This window comes from Lepisma saccharinum, chromosome 15 (genome assembly GCF_977018435.1).
Source record: "Lepisma saccharinum chromosome 15, izLepSacc3.1, whole genome shotgun sequence".
Classification (NCBI taxonomy): Eukaryota; Metazoa; Arthropoda; class Insecta; order Zygentoma; family Lepismatidae; genus Lepisma; species Lepisma saccharinum.
The window spans coordinates 1,560,916-1,580,774 of record NC_139243.1 but is presented as its reverse complement, the minus strand read 5'-3'; the positions used below and the strand labels follow the sequence as shown (position 1 = coordinate 1,580,774).

Sequence of the window (19,859 nt, the reverse complement as noted above, 5' to 3'; positions counted from 1 at the left end):
AAAACTCATAAAATATTCAAGTTGTGCAGAAGATGTTTGTCTGTATTTGATGGTAGAAAAATGGTGAATGGTGTTTGTGAAGAGAATGCAGAAATTGCTAAAAACAAGTTACTTGAGCATCTGAAATACTGTGGCAACCATAAACCTGTTCATATGGTGATGCCAATGCCAAGTGAAAATGCAAAATTCAAAAAGTTTGAAGCCTTGTTGGAACACCCAGCATATATAGTCTGTGATTTTGAATCAAACCTCAAACCCCTTGCATTCTGCAGCCCAGACCCTGAGGAATCTTCAATTACACCATATCAATTACATGAACCTTCCAGCTTTTATTATGTGGTTGTACAGGGTGGTGTGGTTAGTAAAGAATATTTATACATGGGAGCAGATGCCATTAAAGAATTTGCACATAGAATAGAAAATGAGTGCCATGACATAGCATCTAATGTCCTATTAAAATCAAAACCTATGTTGCCTTTAACAGAGAAACAGATTGAAGATTTCAACAATGCAGAAAAATGCCCAGTATGTGATTCTGAATTTTCAGATGCAAATATCAAGGTACATCACCATTCTCATACAGATGGTAAATTCTTAATGGCCCTGTGTAATAGCTGTGATATTAAGATCCAGAGACCAAAATTTGTCCCTATATTTTGCCATGGAGCATCCAATTATGATTTTCATAATTTGATCAGGTACGAGGGGTTTGACAAGCAGAATTTAAATATTTTAGCTGAAAATAATGAGAAATATATTGCCATTAGCAAAATAATTAAAGTTAATGGTGTTCCTATTCACTTAAGATTTCTTGATTCATACAGAATTCTGTCTGCTAGCCTGGCTACACTGGCCACTCAATTATCTGATGATCAATTCAAAATCACATGTGCTTTGTTTCCAAATCAGGACCTGAAATTAATTAGGCGGAAGGGTGTATATCCATATGATTATGTTACAGATTTTTCTAAATTTGATGAGTGTTCTCTGCCACCACAACAAGAGTTTTACAGCAAAATCAGAGAATCTGGAATCACTGATGATGATTATCACCATGCCCAGTTGATGTGGAACAATTTAAAATGCCAGACATTTGGTGATTATCACAAGGCATATTTAAAACTTGATGTGACCCTCTTAGCTGATATATTGCAGGCATTCAGAAAATCTTCCATGCAAAATTATAAGCTGGATCCAATGTATTTTTACAGTGCTCCGGGCCTAGCATGGTCTGCAATGTTTTTAAACACTAAAATGCAATTGGATCTGATCCAGGATCAAGATATGTATCTGTTTATGGAACAATGTATAAGAGGAGGCATGGTGCAATGTCCTCAGAGATATGCCAGAGCAAATAACAAATATATTCCTGATTATGATCCAGCACTGCCATCAAATTATATACTGTATGTAGATGCCAACAGCCTCTATGGTTATGCTATGATGAAAAAACTGCCATATGCAGGGCTTGAGTGGGTCAAAGATTTCAATATTGAAGATCTTAAGGATTTTGATGACAGTAACTATGGCCTGTTCTTAGAGGTTGATCTGACAATTCCTGATGATTTACACAACACATTTTCTGATCTGCCCCCAATTCCTGAGGTTAAGTGTTCACCTGGCTCTAAACAGAAGAAATTGATGATGACTCTAGAGCCGAAACAGGATTATGTCATATATTACAAAAACCTCCAGTTCCTGATGAATCATGGTGTTCAAGTGACCAAAGTTGGAAAAGTTTTGAGGTTCAGGCACTCAAGATGGTTGAAACCATATATTGATACAAACACAGAGCTTCGAACATCTGCAATGAGCCAATTTGATAAGACCTTGTTTAAATTGATGGTCAATTCAGTGTATGGCAAAACAATTGAAAATGTCAGAAAACATATTGATGTTAAAATAATTACTGACCCCAGCCGGAGCAAAAAATTGATTGCAAAGCCCAACTTCAATTACAGAAGAATTTATGATGAAAATATGGCACTTTTCAACATGAAAAAAACAAAGATTAAGTTTGATAAGCCTATTTATGTAGGGGCTGTGATATTGGAATTGGCCAAATTACACATGTTAAAATTGTATTATAATGTGTTGAAGCCTTTTTATAAGGATCGTGTAAAATTGATGTACATGGACAGAGATAGTTTTGTTCTTGATATTCAAACAGAAGATATTTATCAAGATATAGCACAGCCTGAATTGTTTAAATATTTTGATACCACTGAACATTCAAAAATTAAACACCACAACAAAAAGGTGCCTGGCAAGTTAAAAGATGAGACACTTGGTGATGTTATTGTGGCATTTGCTGGGTTAAGGGCCAAGATGTACAGTTTTGAAACATGTAGTGGTGTTGTTGCCAAAAAGGCCAAGGGCATTGGCAGAGTGACTGTAGACAAAGAGCTTGAATTTGAAGATTACAAAAATTGCCTCAAATCATGTAGTACAATCAGAACTTCAGAATCCAGAATTCAGAGTCTGGATCACTTGTTGACTAGCAATATTGTAAGAAAAGTGACTCTGGACCCACATGATGATAAGAGATGCATTTTATCATGTGGCATACATACTCTACCATGGGGGCATTGTGATTTGAAAAATGGCAATCAATGCCCAATTACAGAGCATGATTTGAAATAAATAAACATGCCTATGAACTTATTTGGGTTCAAAAAACAGGCTATTATGGACCTGCCAACAGCACAACCCCCTTCTGATATAATATCTAAACTAAGTGCTTTGTTAATTATTCATCTGAACAGCATACTTACAGATGTTGATGATGAAACAGGTAAAATATTGTACATATTTAACAATAATTTAAATTATTACCAATTACCTGTAGGTGGTCAATTGCAATTTATTACAACCCCTGAGGGTAATGTCAAGATTTCAATAGGGAGAAATATTTATAGAATTAAGCACTCAAACATGATTTCTGGCACTGTATATACTGTTTCTGCTGGTGACTGCTTATATATTGAGGTCCCGGGATCATATGACAAGCTTATACCTTTTTTTATAGAATTAAGAATCAGATATTCAATAATAAATAACCACTAAAACAAAATGCCTAATGATATATTTGGCCATACAAGGCATGAAGATCACAGTGATGAGATTCTGATGCTTGATGTCAGAGTCAAGAAATTAAGAAGTGATTTACAAGCTTTACAAACCACACTCAATGCCAGTCTTCAACTAGAAATTACAAATTTACAATCACAATGCATGGACCCTCTTCTTAAAATTGATTCTGAACTCAAATTATTGTAACTCCATTAAGCCTTGTTTCCATGATTATGAAAAACTAAATATGCTGACCAAGGCAGTAATTTATTTTATTAAAAACATAAACTAACGTAACGTTTCAACCTTCTAGCAAGGTCTTCTTCAGACTCTGTATCAAGTACAAAAGTAACCAGATACAACAAGAAGGGTAATATATATACACAAACATTACAGGAATTAAAACTTACAGGAAGGGAGGGAGAAGCATCTTAGGAATAGCGAGGAATGCTAACAAGAAAAAGGAAAACAGAGAAGAGGAAGAAGAAGGGATTATCTACGAAGTAAAATGTAAAGAATGTCAGAGTGTGTACATAGGAGAAACGAAAAAAAGGCTGAAAGACAGGTTGAAACAACATAGGGATGTTGTACGACTTAAGAGAGAGAGAAATGCAATATTTAAACACACGAGAGAAACAGGACATGACATAGAGTGGGATGAGGCTAAGCAAATAGGAAGGGAGAAGAGAATGCTAGTGAGAAAATGGAAGGAAGCCAAGGAAATAGAGAAGAAAGGCGAAGAAGACACAATGAACTGGAATGGGGGACTGAAGTTAAACAAAGAATGGAAGAAGATGTTGGAAAGAGTGGAAAGGACAAGAGAAAAAGAGGAGAGGAGAAGGAAGACAAATGAAGGGAAAAGAGCGTGAGATTAAAAAGTCCAACCACATTCTATATGGAAGGAATTGTGTTTAGCCTTTTAGGTGAAAGTAAAGTTGGAAAGTGAAAGTCATCTGCTAGAAAGTTCCAAACAACTTTCTAAATAGTCTGGAGGGAGTAATGTTTGTGTATATATATTACCCTTCTTGTTGTATCTGGTTACTTTTGTACTTGATACAGAGTCTGAAGAAGACCTTGCTAGAAGGTTGAAACGTTACGTTAGTTTATGTTTTTAATAAAATAAATTACTGCCTTGGTCAGCATATTTAGTTTTTCAAATTATTGCTTCAGAAATATACTGATTTGGCCACATTAGATAATTTTCAAAGTTTAGAAGAAGCTGTAGCAGCTCTTCAAGCCAAATTTAAGACCCAGGCCACCAACTCTGAGCAATTGAAACAGCAATTGGAAGAGCAGATAAATAATGTCCAGGCACAGCTCCAAACAATTGTCAAAAGCATAAAATCACAAGAAGATTTTGATCTAGTGATTTCCACTCTAAAAGAACAGATTCAATCACTCCAGATACCTAATCTGGACCCCTTGAACAATGCCATAGCCGAGGTTAAAGAAAAAATTGAGACACTTGAAAATTTTATGAACAACTTGCCATCTTCTGATGCTTTGAGTGCAATAACTCGGAGTGTTGCCAACATTAAGCTGCAACTTGAAACATATGAAGATTTTGGAAAAATTCAAAGTACCATAACCCATCTTGAGGGTACAATAGCAGCAGTGCAAAGTGATTTGACAAATGTACAAGAATCCCGCCTACCCGGTATTGTAGACACACTTGTCAGTGTCCAGCAACAGATCACAAAGCTTGAAAACCTCAACACTGAATCTGAGCTATCTCATTTTCATCACTTGATCGATGATATCCAAACAAAACTTGAAATTTTACAACAATCAACACCCACTCAGGCAGATATAGCCCTGCTCCAAAATGCTATGCAAAATGTGGCTGATGCTTCTGAATTAAATAATGTGAAATTGGCACTTGAATCTAAGCAAAATACTGTAACAAATCTGCCTACATCACAGGAACTTAAAAATATAAAAAGAGCAGTGAATCGCATATTGAAATCAGAAGATACCAAGAATATCCAGACAGAGATCAAACAACTCACTCAAACAGTGGCCACTCTACCAACCAATCAACATATTAAAGAACTGCATGCCCTGTTTGAGGATATCAGAAGACAGGTCCATGATCTTACTGCTCAAAATTCAAAATTGGCAGTTATTGAAAATTTGCAACAAATTGTAGCTAATATCAAGCAACAGCTAGGGACCATGGAATCCAATCAAGCAAATGCTCTGTCTGTTTTTGCCACCCAGCTTCAAGAAATTGTGCAACAATACAAGAAACTTGTTGTGGACATAAAAATCAAGCCAGGCCATGATGATGTTGTTAGGACCATCAATGAGCACCTTGAATCTGTAACAAGCAGATTGCTTACAGCAGAAAAAGAAATAACAGGCATAATCGAGAATCCAAAACATACAATAATTCTTGAATTGTACAGCATCCCCAACAAAGAATATGATTCACCATTTACACCAGGTGGCAAAATATATATGCTGTCCCCTGCACAATTTTATTACCAGTTTTTTGTTGGGGGCACACTGAGACCAATCAAGATCAAATATTGGCTTCAACCACAGGCACACCACTACCCCACCTTATCAATAACAAATGCTGACAACAAACCAAAAATCACCAGTGTAGAGTTAGAGGATTTTACAGATCCCAATACATTAGAAACATCTTATGCTGAAGATGATGGATCTCTGGAATTTAATATACAAATAGGAGACAAACTGTATTTAGAAAATCCTGCAGTATCAGCTGCTGAACACCCCATAGTTGCAATATTCTTGTTTTCATATTATGTATAGACAAATTATTGTTGATGAATTACACAGACAAGCCAGACATAATTATAAGAGACTGCCAGTAGTCACAAAAGGCATAGATGATTTATGGCAGAGCGACTTGATTGAGATGGCAAGTGGACAGCTGAAAAACTTAGACAAAATCAACAAGGGCTACAAGTATCTACTCACTGTAATAGACACATTTTCAAAATTTGCCTGGGCTGTGCCACTCAAATCCAAAACTGGAAAATGTGTTACAGAAGCCTTCAGGACAATCATCAATCAGAGTGGAAGATCACCGCGATATTTGCAAACAGATAATGGCAAAGAATTTTATAATTCTGTGTTCCAACAATTTATTAAAAGCCAGTCAATACAACATTATTCGAGTTACAGTGATCTCAAAGCCTCAATTGTAGAGAGATTCAACAAAACCCTAAAAAATCTTATGTATAAACAATTTACACTTCAAGGTAATTATAAATGGCTTAATATTCTTCCAGAACTTCTACATAAATATAACAACTCGGTCCATTCCACAATCAACATGAAACCCTCTGAAGTAACTTCATCTGATGAGCAAAAATTGATCAGGACTGTTTATTATCCTAGATACCAGCCAACAACAAGAAAGGCCAAATACAAGGTGGGTGATCAAGTAAGAATCAGCAAATATAAGCACTTATTCAAAAGAGGCTTTACAAGAAACTGGAGCACTGAATTATTTACAGTGGTTCAAGTTAAACCTGGGACCCTTAACACATATATAATAAAAGACCACCGAGGAGAAATTCTCAAAGGCCGGTTCTATGAAGAAGAACTCAACGAAACTAAACAGCCTGACACATATCTCATAGAAAAAATCATCCGCAGAAAAGGCAACAAGTTATCTGTCAAATGGCTAGGACTCCCAGAACACAGCTGTATTGATGCAGACAAAGTGATAATATGAGCACCTGGGATGTTATAAAAAGGCTGCCAGAACCTGAACAGCAGATTAAGAAATGGCAAGTTGCTGCCTGAAAATATTAGATGTCTTATTGTTGGGCCATCGGCTTGTGGTAAAACTACACTAATGATTGATAATTTTTTATTGGCACCCAACTGGTTAGACTGGAAAAACAGGCACTTGTATGTTTTCTCTAAGAGCTTGGAACAATTAAAATATCAGCAGCTGATGAAGCTATATGATGGATTGGATATAGCCACTTTTGAACCAGATGTTAAGCCACTCCATGAATGTCTTGATAACTCTGTTGTTGTGTTTGATGACATTATACTGGATAATCAAAACAAGGTTAGAAATTTTTTTACACAGGGGCGACACAAAAACATTGATTGTTTCTACCTGGCACAGACTTTTTCTAAAATTCCGAAGCAGCTGATCCGAGACAACAGCAATTTTAAAGGTGTGTTTCATCAAGATCATACCAACCTCAAACACATACATGATGAATATGTAGGTGGGGACTTGAGCTACAATGATTTTTCCAAGTTTTGCAGCAGGTGCTGGAACCAGGACAGTTATGGGTTTGTCACAATTGATATGACAAGAAAAGCCAATAGTGGGAAATACAGAAATAAAATTAACAATTTTCTAGACATTGAAACATATATAAATAAACATGAAAAGGCCAATCATTGATGATCTTAAATTAAGAGATTATCTTGTAAAAAGATTTAAGGGATGGAAATCACAGAACCGAGGAATTTATGAACAACACAAACAAACAGAACAGCCTATTATTGATGCTATTAGTGAATTAGGTAAAAATATCAAAACTGTTACAGAGCAAAATCAAAATTTGATCACAGAGCTTGTACCTGTAGCTGCAAGGAACATATTAGATTATCCAATCACCCCACTTTCCAGTATTCATACACCTAGTCCTGTTGCTCCTCGAAGAATTGAAGCTACTCAGGATCCTATTGAATTGGGTCTTCTTGCTCAAAAATATTTAAGCACACCTAAAGACAACAAAGATGAGGTCTTTGGCTTATATGCTGACACAGAGCATGATGGTAGCATCATACATAGAATTGGCAATTTCAGAGTAACATTTATGGGAGATGATCTCATTGTATATTCAGAATCTCATCTTGGAGAAAAAGGTGGTTTTGTTAAATATCCCGGCACACCTGGGTTGTGGGAACTGATGACTAGGAAAAGGCCTGGCAGCTATACAGATCAAGATTATGAGCACTACAAAGAAATATTAATAAAATCAGATGCTCTATACCAGAACAATGATCCCACACAAAAAAGAGTCAAGTCTAGCAGTGGAGCAAAATACAACAATTTAATCATATGGTCACAGATCAAGACTGGCAGTGGAATCAAACAATACAACACCCTGCCTAAAGAATTTGTCTGGGTTGATGATGTCAGGAAACTTGTAGATAGGTTATTGGTGATAGCTGGGGAGGAAAATGCAGGCAACCACAATTTTTACAATGAAAAAGTTGGAATTATGGACATGATAAGCACAAAATTGTCTAATTTTATAGTGAATGACACTAAGGGGATTGGATATCTTATAAAAATTATTAATACTCTACCACCTAAATTTTGGAATATTTCTGAGGGTCGGGGGTTGGTTAATGACATTATAAACAAGCTGCCATTTGAACTACACATTCCAGGCTATCAGTATTGTGGTCCAGGCACAAAATTGGACCATAGATTAAACAGAGGTGATCCTGGTGTTAATCCCCTAGATGCTGCTTGTAGAGACCATGACATAGCATACAACACACATTCTGATCTTGACAAGAGACATGTTGCAGACAAGAAATTAGAAGAGGCTGCATTTGGTAGATTTGTAAGCAAAGATGCTTCTTTGAGTGAGAGAATAGCAGCATTGGGAACCACCATAGCTATGAACACCATGCAAAAACTGGGGTGGGGGCTGTGAATATGTATATAATAAACCTACAATGAAGGCCAAGGGTGTTATGTATCAAATACCTTATGCAGGTCTTAAATCCAATTAAAAAAATTACAACTATCTAGAAAAAAATCACATGTGGGGGGTTTCATATTTACTATCCCGGCCATCTTAGCAGCACTTGGGGCTGTTGGGAGCTTGGCTGGGGGATCAGCTGCTATAGCAAAAACAGTAATAGATGCCAAGAAAAATAGGGCAGAATTAGATGAATTGAAGCGCCATAACCTGGCCATGGAGAAACAAGGCAAAGGTGTTAAGAGAGCCATGAATAAGTTTAAAAAAAACAAGAGCCGCTTACAAACCAAGATATTGAAGCTTTAATGAAGCCACTGGGCATCAAAAATTCATTTGGAGGTGTTCCACCTGAAAATTTAGTAAAATATCTAAAATCAACTAATCTTTATTACAATAATGCCCGTGTTCAAAATTTCAAAGATGTTAATTGTGGACATTTGTGTTTATCTGTTCTTAGATATATGTCTCAAATAAATAAACCATCAATTGAAAATTTTCAAAAGGCCCTGTGGTATTTAAAACATCATGGGGGTATTCCATCTCACCAGCCAAAATTCAATATTGAAACTCAAATTACATGATGATATAGTGTATCCCAAAACAATAGCTCTCAGAGCATTTTATGGCATGTACTTGATCCCTAATATTACACACCACAACAACAAAATTGCAGTAGGGGATCAAAAAATTGTCATCACTCCAGGGCAATATAATCTGTCCACTCTAAATGCTCAATTACCCAGAGGTATAGTATTAACTCAAAATTCTGTCACTCACAGAGTAGAGATTGTATCTGCTACAGAAACAGTAGATCTGGGTACTATAGGAGAGCTGTTAGGCTTTGAGAACAACACAAAACTTGAACCAGCCATCAAACACACTGCTATTAATATACCTAAATTCTTAGCCATAGAGACTCTGAATATTCACTGTAATGTGGCTGAGGGTATGATCACCAAATCAAATGGCATAGGCACTCACAAACAAACTGGCATCATTGCAACATTTAAACCTAATTCTGAATTTATGAAGCCAATCATCTACACTCCATCCCCAACATTATATTTTCCTGTGTGCCATAATAGAATAGATAACATTGAATTGATGGTCACTAATGAAAAATAAGAATTAGTTGATTTTGCTGGAGCCACAACAACTGCAATCATAGAAATTAATATTTAAATAAAAATACATACAAAAAAAATGGAAAATATTGAGAGTTATGAGCTACAATCATTCCCCCCAAACAGGAGGACCTTTGCAAATTTAAATCAACCCAACACAGAGATTGAGGTTGATCTTGATGTAGGGGATGGCTTTATACACCCCCACAGAGCAGATCTATACATCAAATTTGATGTTGTAAAGCTCGATGGAACAGATTATCCGGCAAATTCAAATATAAGATTGGTAGATAATTTTGTGCCGCATCTGTTCTCTGAAATTGAGATCAGAAAACATGGTGTTGTTATAAACAGAGTGGATTATCCCGGCATTACCTCCACAGCTTTGGCCACACTAAAATTATCCAAAACCGAGGCTTCTTACTACAAAATAGGTGGATTTGAGGCTGGTGATAAAATTATATCTAAGAGCCACACAGTGCTGTTCCCTATGCGCCTGTTGCCAGGATTCTTCTCAGATTACAAAGATATTATGTGGAAGGGTGGTTTAAGAATCACATTTAGAAGAGCTGCCAATGATAATAATGCTTTGATGAGGTACAGCACATTAAACTCTACAGGGGAAGCTCTGCCTAATACCCTTCCTGATGAGGGCAAATGCATTATTCAGACTATGGAGCTAAGAATCCCAGTTGTTGAATATGAAGCCAGTTATGCTCTTAAATACAAAGCAGATATAATAAAAAATCCACAGATTCCTTTACAATTTTATACATATCAATGTGTACAGAAGCCTGCAACTGGTACTTATTATGAGTTTGATGCTACAAATTCATTCTCCAGTATACAATATGACATGCCGGATTTTGTGGTGGTACTGTTTCAGACTGGAAGACACAATAATCAGGAAAAAAATTCAAGTAGATTTGATAACTGCAACATCAAGAACATATATCTTAAAAATGGCAGAAATGAGGTATTTCCTAGAGAAAATTATAATTTAGACATGTCCAAGGATGATTTCCTTAAATTATATGAAGCATTTACAGCATACAAAAGGGTCACTACTGGCAATACTGACATGTATTACACACCAGATGAATTCAAAGCACAGAGATCCATGTTTGTCATCAACACTTCAAAAAGAAAACAAGTTGTGGTTAATGACAGGACAAACATTAAAATTATCTGTGAATTCCACAATACACTCCCTGATGACACTATATGTAGTGTTATTCTCATAGGTGAAAAATCATATGTTTATGATGTAAGAAATGAGAGAGTCACAGAGCAATTCTAGAAAGTCTCTGCATATTACATTGTTTTAATATTAGATAAACAAGTTGAGGCTGGTGTCCAATTGAACTTAACCCGGAAGTAAATATGTGTGTGTGTGTTTGTGTGTGTGGGTGTATCTTAGCTTAGTTTTAAGTGTATCCAAAAAAAATATCAAGAGGGGCATATTTTTAACAAATTTATGGACAACAATCTCACAGAAGTGCCTTTTATAAGTGTAGGCAAATCAATCTGAGGGGGCTCATCATTTGTACACTGTAGCTTCGGGCATTTTTACAAAAATCTTGGATTAGACGGGGTGCTACACTTGAGCAAAAAACTCATATGGGCATGTTGAGCTAGGTTTAAGTGTAGCCAAATCTGCTTGAGGGGGGCTCATCATTTGTACACTGTAGCTTCGGGCATTTTTACAAAAATCTTGGATTAGACGGGGTGCTACACTTGAGCAAAAAACTCATATGGGCATGTTGAGCTAGGTTTAAGTGTAGCCAAATCTGCTTGAGGGGGGCTCATCATTTGTACGCTATAAGTGCGCTGGTTGTACCACAAATCACACTACTACAACTAATATTATGACCAGGGAACGGATTTATATGTAAATACATATTTATGTATGAAGTTAAAATCAGTTATATTTTGTATTATTTTTACGTAACATGGTATGCAGTCTCGAAAAATTAAGTTTTTGCTTTCCATATGTGTACATATTTGATATATTTTAGCTATTTTTCACATATCAATTCCATATTTCAGAACATTTCTCAACATATACTCCACATTCGTGCAATAACTACGTACATGTCCTTGTGTGACCGAAAGAGCTAGGTGAATTTCTTGAGAATAACTGCCAAATTTGAAATACACTTCCATTACTTATTGTGATATTGAATGCAGTTTGAGTCAATATAATCCATCTGAAGAGACAACAGAATGAAATTCACGTTCAAACACTTACAACAAAATGTTGTTATTCATTGTTTTGGAAACAGAAACTGAAAACATATTTTGTGTTGTTTTACAGTTAATGTTACATAAGCGTACTGTATTTTATGTAGCTCATGTAGTGTCTTATATTATTAAAAAGGTAAATCTTTACAACTTAAGTCCACATTTTGGTAAAAATAAATAAATATGTATTTACATATTTTTACTATATATACACATCTGTTCCCTGATTGTGACGGTGACTATTTCAAAAACATGATTTCATATATTACCAACATATCCTTCACAGATTCAGCCAATATTTAGAAGGTTTTTTTTTGGTATACCTATTGTACAATCCAGTGGCGTGCCCAAGAGGGGGTTGGTGGGGGTTATAACGAGGGCTCGAAAAATTCCGGTCTCCAGGTCGCCATGGTGACTAAAATTTTCAGCCTGGCGACTGTGATATTTTGCTGTATTATGTACGAAATTTTGAAGATTCTTTATTCTCTATTTCCGTGGGCGAGGTTCAGCCTGAGGCTGTTCCGCCACCTAACCCGTGTCATGGAGTATGGCCAATATTTAAGCACATGTGTGCGTCTGTTGACAAAATTTCGACCTGTTAGTGTTGCCATTTACGGAAGATATGTCCCAAAAATGGCACTTTTTCACCACTCAACCCATAATCGCCAGTCAAAAATCTATCAAATGCTGCACATGATCAATATTCGTTGCAAATGACAGATTGACATGGCATCAGACATCTAATTATGACCCTTTGATAATTTCTTACATATATTTCTCACTCAAAAATGCATTTCTGGAAAAATTTAACACTGCCTTCCGCCGCCAGTTATTAATTCATCTAATTTTCTGTGTGGCGTAAACTGATAATTTTTTAGCATTGAAAAATATCTCAATGGATGAGGCTTTATAATGCAGAAAACCCAGTGTAAATATCTCTTACGCTTTTCAAGATATATATATTTTCAAAGTTTGGGTTGCGCGACTTTTGAAACACCGTAGTATGCACAATTGCTAGTAGGTGGTTTCCTGGTGCCTGATATTCAGAGCTGGCGCCTAGCTCTGAAGAAGATTTTTCGAACACTGGTTATAACCCCCCCCTTTTTTTTGGCCCAGTATTCCTAAAAAAGGAACATCAAACTCAGGAAAAGATGGCAAAATGAGGGCTGACTACTAAAAAATGTATACCTAACCCCCTCCTTTCGAAAATCCTTGGCATGCCACTGGTACAATCTCATGCAAGCAGCCGAGACCTAAGTAAAAGCATATATATTCTTTGTGATATGAATTTAAATAACTTACTTTCTATTCCAACCTCGCTCTTCTCCAAATCGCCGTCCCTCTCTTCCAGCAGCTTTAAGTTGTAAATGAAATCTCTCTTAAGTTCTTCCATGTTACTACAAAGAGCCATGAACTCCACGTCACGATGCCTCAGCCGCTCTTGAAGGCCTTCAAGTCGTGAATGGAGAGCATCCCGCCATTCACGCTCCTTCTGACATACATCATCATCAGACGCTGGGTACATTTCTATCATTCTCTGCAATACGAAGAATAACACATGTTTAAAAAAATTCAGGCTTAAGCTTACCATTTTTCACAAGTTGTACAAAACAATAAGGCTACAGTTGGAAGATTTGGTGTGAAGTGAAACATTACAGTGACATTCAATGTTAATTGGACTTTATCGATTGTCTAGTGAAACCTGGAGGAGGAATACATCAGGTCACCAACAGCACTATTAAAGAATGCATGCACCTAGGACAAAATAACGTCATATTAATATAACACTCTTCTGACAATTATGCACAATCTGCCACCAACCATCTCACAGAATTATCTCTACACAAAATTGTATTGTATTGATTGATTGAGCTGGTGCCTTAAGTCCACTTTATGCACAGTAAGGCTAATTGGGACTGAACTCATAGTTTTAAAGTGGGATCTGAACCACGATGTGCCTCCACTGGGTATTGAACCCGGGACCTCTTGATTACACAAGGTGGCAATGCTACCACATGGTCCATCTGGGAGGCCCAAAATTGTATTGTATTTCATTGTATTAGTATATTGCAATGTGAACACAAATTGACATGTCTGATAGCACAGCATGTAAATGCGAACATGTGATTCATGAATGAAATAAATTTAATCTAATCTATGACCGTGTCTGAAAGGTGCAAGACCATACTTGAAGCGAGCATCCTCCAAGTACCGTCTTGGAAGTCGTGGACTAGAATTGGAAGCACATTGACTGCAGCACCAAATATGATCAGTAGGTAAAACTGAGGACACCTTGTTTTCCCAATGTTTACAACACTTGTGTACTTCTGTACTTGCACAGCTGTGCGTCACTTCCGTCAAGACCATACTTCAAGTCTGTACCTTGTACCTTTCAGACAGAGCCTATGTTAATTGGTATAAAATCATTATCTCATGCTGTTTCTGTACAGTTAGTAGAATTCTCCATCTCCCACTGGAAATTTCTTAAACACAAACTGACAATATAAACATAGGAAGTTATATTATGTACCAGAAACATAAATACGAGGGTTGTCCAGAAAAAAAGGAACGTTTTAGTGTAAAACACAAATGATGTGTGGAAAACGTTTATACCTTATTCTTCTTTTCCACATATTCGCCATACCCATTCAAGCACTTACCATAGCATTTGTAGTTTGTGTTTTACACCAAAATGTTCCTTTCTTTCTGGATGACCCTTGTATAATACATGTAAATGTTCACATACTTTATTGCAATTAATGATTTTTTTGTGTAATTTATTTGCAATTTTCCAGCAGAAAGTAATTGTAAAGTAACTTACGGTTACTTTTGAAGTACTGTAACCAAGTTGCTTTCTCAAATGAATAACTGTAACTGAAACTCTTGTTACTCCTTGAAGCAAGTAACTGTAACTCAGTTACTGTAACACAGTAACTTTCCAAACACTGATCAATAGGTGTTTTGAAATACCTACTATGTTCAGATTTTCAAATAGAAATAAAAAGGAAGTGTTGTAAAGGAGGAATGAAAAGTTATTTGTGGAACCACCATTTTAAGCTAAACATGCTACATACCATATTAAATATAATACCGAAGAGAATAGTTTAGTTGTAGTACCTCTAGTGTACATTAGGCCTACTAAAAAAGTGTTTACCAGAAAACCATTGGGTTTCAATACATTTCCGAGAAAACAGGAGAAATTTCCAGCAGGGATGTAATCTTGGGATTCCGACACACAAGGCATTTCAAATAGGGAGCGGACAAGGATGCACCCTGTGAAGGCTTGGAGTAAGCAATCAAAGGATCCTGAGTTCGATATCCAGTGGAGGCATATGCTGGTTCAAATCTCACATTAAACTATAGGCCCTGTCCAGATTAGCTTTTCTGAGCATTAAGTGTACACATTAAGCAAACATACACTTGCGCACAGCAGTCTGCAGACAATAGACAGCTGAGTGTGTTTCAGGACAGTGGCGCAACCAGGGGGGAGGGGATTTAGGATCTGGCGTGCAGGGAGGAAAACTACATTTTAAACAGCATCCCCTGACAACATCTGTTTGTGTTCAACAAGGAAGAAGCAGGAAAATGAGAAAGAAATGTCTTGCTTGGGGTTCGTGCCACTGAAAAATCAACAACAGTGTTTCAAACTGCAAGAAAAATTTACTGAAGAACTATTTTGCAATATTTATCATCAAAGTAAAATTTCTAGCAAAAATACAGAACAGATCTCGAAATTCTAATACAGCAACATTCCATTCTGTACCGCAAAATTAGAATTTGAATTATAAAATAACCATACAACATTATGCTGTGATCCCCAGTAGTGGTCCGACATTGTGAATCTAGCCACATAACCAGCTAGCGACAGCTTAGCAACTTGCAGATACATAAACCTGACCTACCTAACCTACTGACCTATTCATCTAATATCAGAAATAAACAAAACTTAACAAGCCTAATTTATTCACATGTTTATTTCTGCCATTGTATGGACTCATGAGCAGGTTAGGCAGCCCATGTTCGGTGCTGTTAGCATATATATCCAAGCTGCTTTAGCTATCCACTCATCTAGCCACAGTGTGTAAGACTCAAAAAAATTGCATAACCGTGTTGCTGCCCTAGACTTACATTTCGTAACGATGTTATACTATAAAATAGTTAATTCGTAATTTTTATTAGCTAGAGGCTATGAACGAAACAACTTATATGGTATTCTACGCCTCTTCACTATACACAGGGAAGTGAGAAACAACATTTTTTAAAAAGAAATTTAGGGGGAGGGGTATACTGTAACTGAAAACGATATATTTTTAACAGTAAAAAACATTCACTTTGGTCCACTTTTGCACTACACACGATGCAGGCAACACATTTTAGTTTCATCAGGTGTGAGAAGTTCAGTGCTTCCTTACATACATGCATTTTAATTAAACAAACAAAACGAAAGACTTTTTTTTAAAAAAAACACTAGCTTCAAACTGCTTGCAGGGTGCAAAATCCTGGGGGGGGACTCCCCACCAACAATCTTGGCCTCAAAAAAAATCCCACCACCAAAAATTTTGGGGGGGATTTCTTGTCACAACAAAGAAAAGATAAAACAATTACCTTTAATTTCAAATATACTGTACTAAGAAAAATATTGAATACATAAACAAATTAGTGTAGTTGTGAGTGTTCAATGCTTTTTCTCTCTCAAGATATCATTAACAAATCTACATCAAGATGCACAATGAAAGTAAAACAAGAATGCAAAACAATAATAACTATAAAATCTAATTGATTTATATTAACATAAAGCAAAAACTAAATAAAAGTTAGACATAATAAAACCACTTCAACGATTTCATAATTTATTAACATCTTTTACCAGTTAGTAAAGGAAATCGTTTGCTACTTTATAATACCTGATATATATAAAAGTAACAAATATTTCTTTTTGTGTAATTATTATTAATAATAATAATAATATATATTTAATTTAGTAGTTTTATTGGTAACAGTTTCGTATGGGCACAACGCATTTCTTCATTTTTACAGAAAAAAACTCCTTACGGAAATGAGTTTCTGTAGCATTTAAGTTCGTGGAGGTATTTTCTTTCATCGTGGAATCTATTTGACCGGGAACTCGTGTATTTTTGAATAGAAATATCTCACCGACGCAAATTGCCGTTCCTTTTATTTGCTTCCTCTACGTGAAGCAGATGCTGCGTACCTTTGATGACGTAACCCCCTGTCAGTGTTTCCAACCACATCATTGTTTTGCAAGAAGGTGCTTTTTTTTAAAGCTGCATTGTTTTACGAACAAAATTTTAACTATGCTTGCCTAACCTTACCGAAAATGGTTTGTGGGGCTATCTGTGAATGGTTTTTGGGGCTACCTGTGCAAGCATAGTTAAATGCACAGGTAGCCTCACAAACCATTTCTGGTAAGGTTAGGTTAGGCAAGCATAGTTAAAATTTTGTTCATAAAACAATGCAGCTTTAAAAAAAACCCGTGCATAATGCACGAAAGCAGGTATTTTTCGCTGAAGAAGGTTGGAAACACTGCATACTGACTGATGCTGCACAACGCATCTCAAGCTGAGCCCGCCATATTGTGGGTTACTCTTAATGTTAAAAATTGAAATTATTTTCGTGAAAAAAGCAAAAATCTTTCGCAAACCAGAATACATAAGTATGAATGTTAAAAAATTATGAAATAAACGAGTGAGAGGTGTTGTGCCCATACAAAATTGTTATCATTTTATTTATTAATTTATTTTTACTTTTAATAACATGATAAATATGTATATCTTATAATTTATATGTATGTTTGTTGGTAGGGGGGTTTGTAGATTAAGATCTTTTTGGTAACAGTATGGTATAGGGAAAACACATTTCACTCGTTCATCTCGTCATTTTTTACATTCGTACTTACCAATTATGCATTGTGAAACATTGTTTAACGTGGAATTTTGCTTTTTTCATGAAAATAGCTTCAATTTTCCACACATCGAGTAATTATTGTTTGTTCCTCTCACACAAAATATGGCGCAGAAATCTTGACCAGCATTGTCGATGATCAGTGGGTTTGCAGTGTTGCAACCTTCTTCACTGAAAAATACCGGTAAGAATACTTTACGTCCTTTTCCTAAGGAATACTTGTCATATATCATTGGAAAGGTTATTGGATAAGGAATTCAACAACATAAATCCCAAAGTGAGGAAAAATTACCTGGAGGAGGAAATCGATAAAAACCGATGTTGTCCAGATATGCGTAATTGAATGTACTGAGGAAATTTTTCGATGATGAAGCACATATTTAGGGGTGAAATGAGTGCTAATGGAACCTAACCTAACAGGCCTAACCTAACCTCGTAGGCATACCTCGTCCCCGTGAATGGTTTTTGGAGCTAACATGAATGGTTTGTGGGGCTACCTGTGCATGGTTTTTGGGGCTACCCGTGAATGGTTCGTGGGGCTACCGTGAACAGAAAGTGTAAAAAGAAAAAGGTACTTACCCGAAGAGTCTGCAAGCACTGTTTTGAACGATGCACTAAATTATTACTGGGGATAAACGTATTTTACACTATCTACAAGTTTTTGGAACCTGTTCTTCATGCACCATACACACGCACAACGCACCGCAAACGCAAAGAAGCAATCACCACACAGAACGCAAACGAGCAAAGCACACGCATTCACAACGCGGACACAAAGACAAAATTGCAGTGTTGTTAACTCCCTCGGTTATCACCAAAAGGCAATAAGGACGTAAAGTAGAGTCTAGTCAAAATACCTACTTTTGTGTTACTCATTTTGTATTTTTCTCTGGGTTTGAAAACCCCACGAACCATGCACGTGTAGCCCCACAAACCATTCTAATAGCCCTATGGGTAAGAGTCTAGTTTACGTTCTTTTCATAAGGAATACGTGTCATATATCGTTGGAAAGGTTATTGGGTAAATTTCTCGTATCGGACAAACGGATTTCTTCAAATTTACAGGAGAAATTACTTACCGAATACAGTTTATTTATACTTGTGGAAGTTGGGGAAGTGTTTTCTCGCAACGTTCATTGAATTTTGCCGGTAAATCATCTATTTTTCGATATAAATGTGTGACCGATACACGAAAGCTCTTGCATCCATTTACTTCCAGGTGGATGTTGGATGTAGCTTGTGTGTGATGACGTCATCCCAGTCAGTGTTTCCAAACACGTGTTTTTGTAACTGAAGAAGGTACGTTTCCGCAAATGGTTCGTGGAGCTAAGTGTCAATGGTTCATTAACAGTTTCATAGATCGGAGACACATTTAAATCGGATATTTTGTGTTTCTCGTGGTTAGTACTTACCAATTATGTATTATGGAACATAGTCGAAGGTGCCATTATGCTTTTTGCACGAAAACAAACACATTTTCTGCTAAAATAAGCCATTTTCCTGAATGCTACGGAAAGCACGTCACGGTGCGATATCTCTTGCTTTGCGAATGTTAACGCTTCTTTTGTTTTTGAATATCAGTGTTTCCAGCTCTATTGTGCATGAAAATTGCTATGTTCCACGAATTATTGGGTTTTTGAAATTATACTTTCAAGTCACGAAACATGCAAAGTTAGCCAGGTTAGGTTAGGTTTGTTTAGGTTACGTTAATAAAAATTAAGAGATTAACTTACCTTCACAGCATCTTTCCCGTATTTATTCCATGACACATCCTT

The 19,859-nt window shown here is 36.3% G+C and overlaps 1 protein-coding gene across 1 annotated transcript in view; it reads right to left on the bottom strand.

Annotated features, from left to right (window-relative positions):
- Nucleotides 1-19,859, bottom strand: part of LOC145999729 (coiled-coil domain-containing protein 57-like) — a 47,360-nt gene that overhangs the window by 7,604 nt on the left and 19,897 nt on the right. The window contains exon 2 of the mRNA XM_083137008.1: nucleotides 13,466-13,700. Coding sequence (XP_082993134.1) covers nucleotides 13,466-13,700 — 235 coding nt within the window. The remainder of the gene's footprint in view (nucleotides 1-13,465; nucleotides 13,701-19,859) is intronic.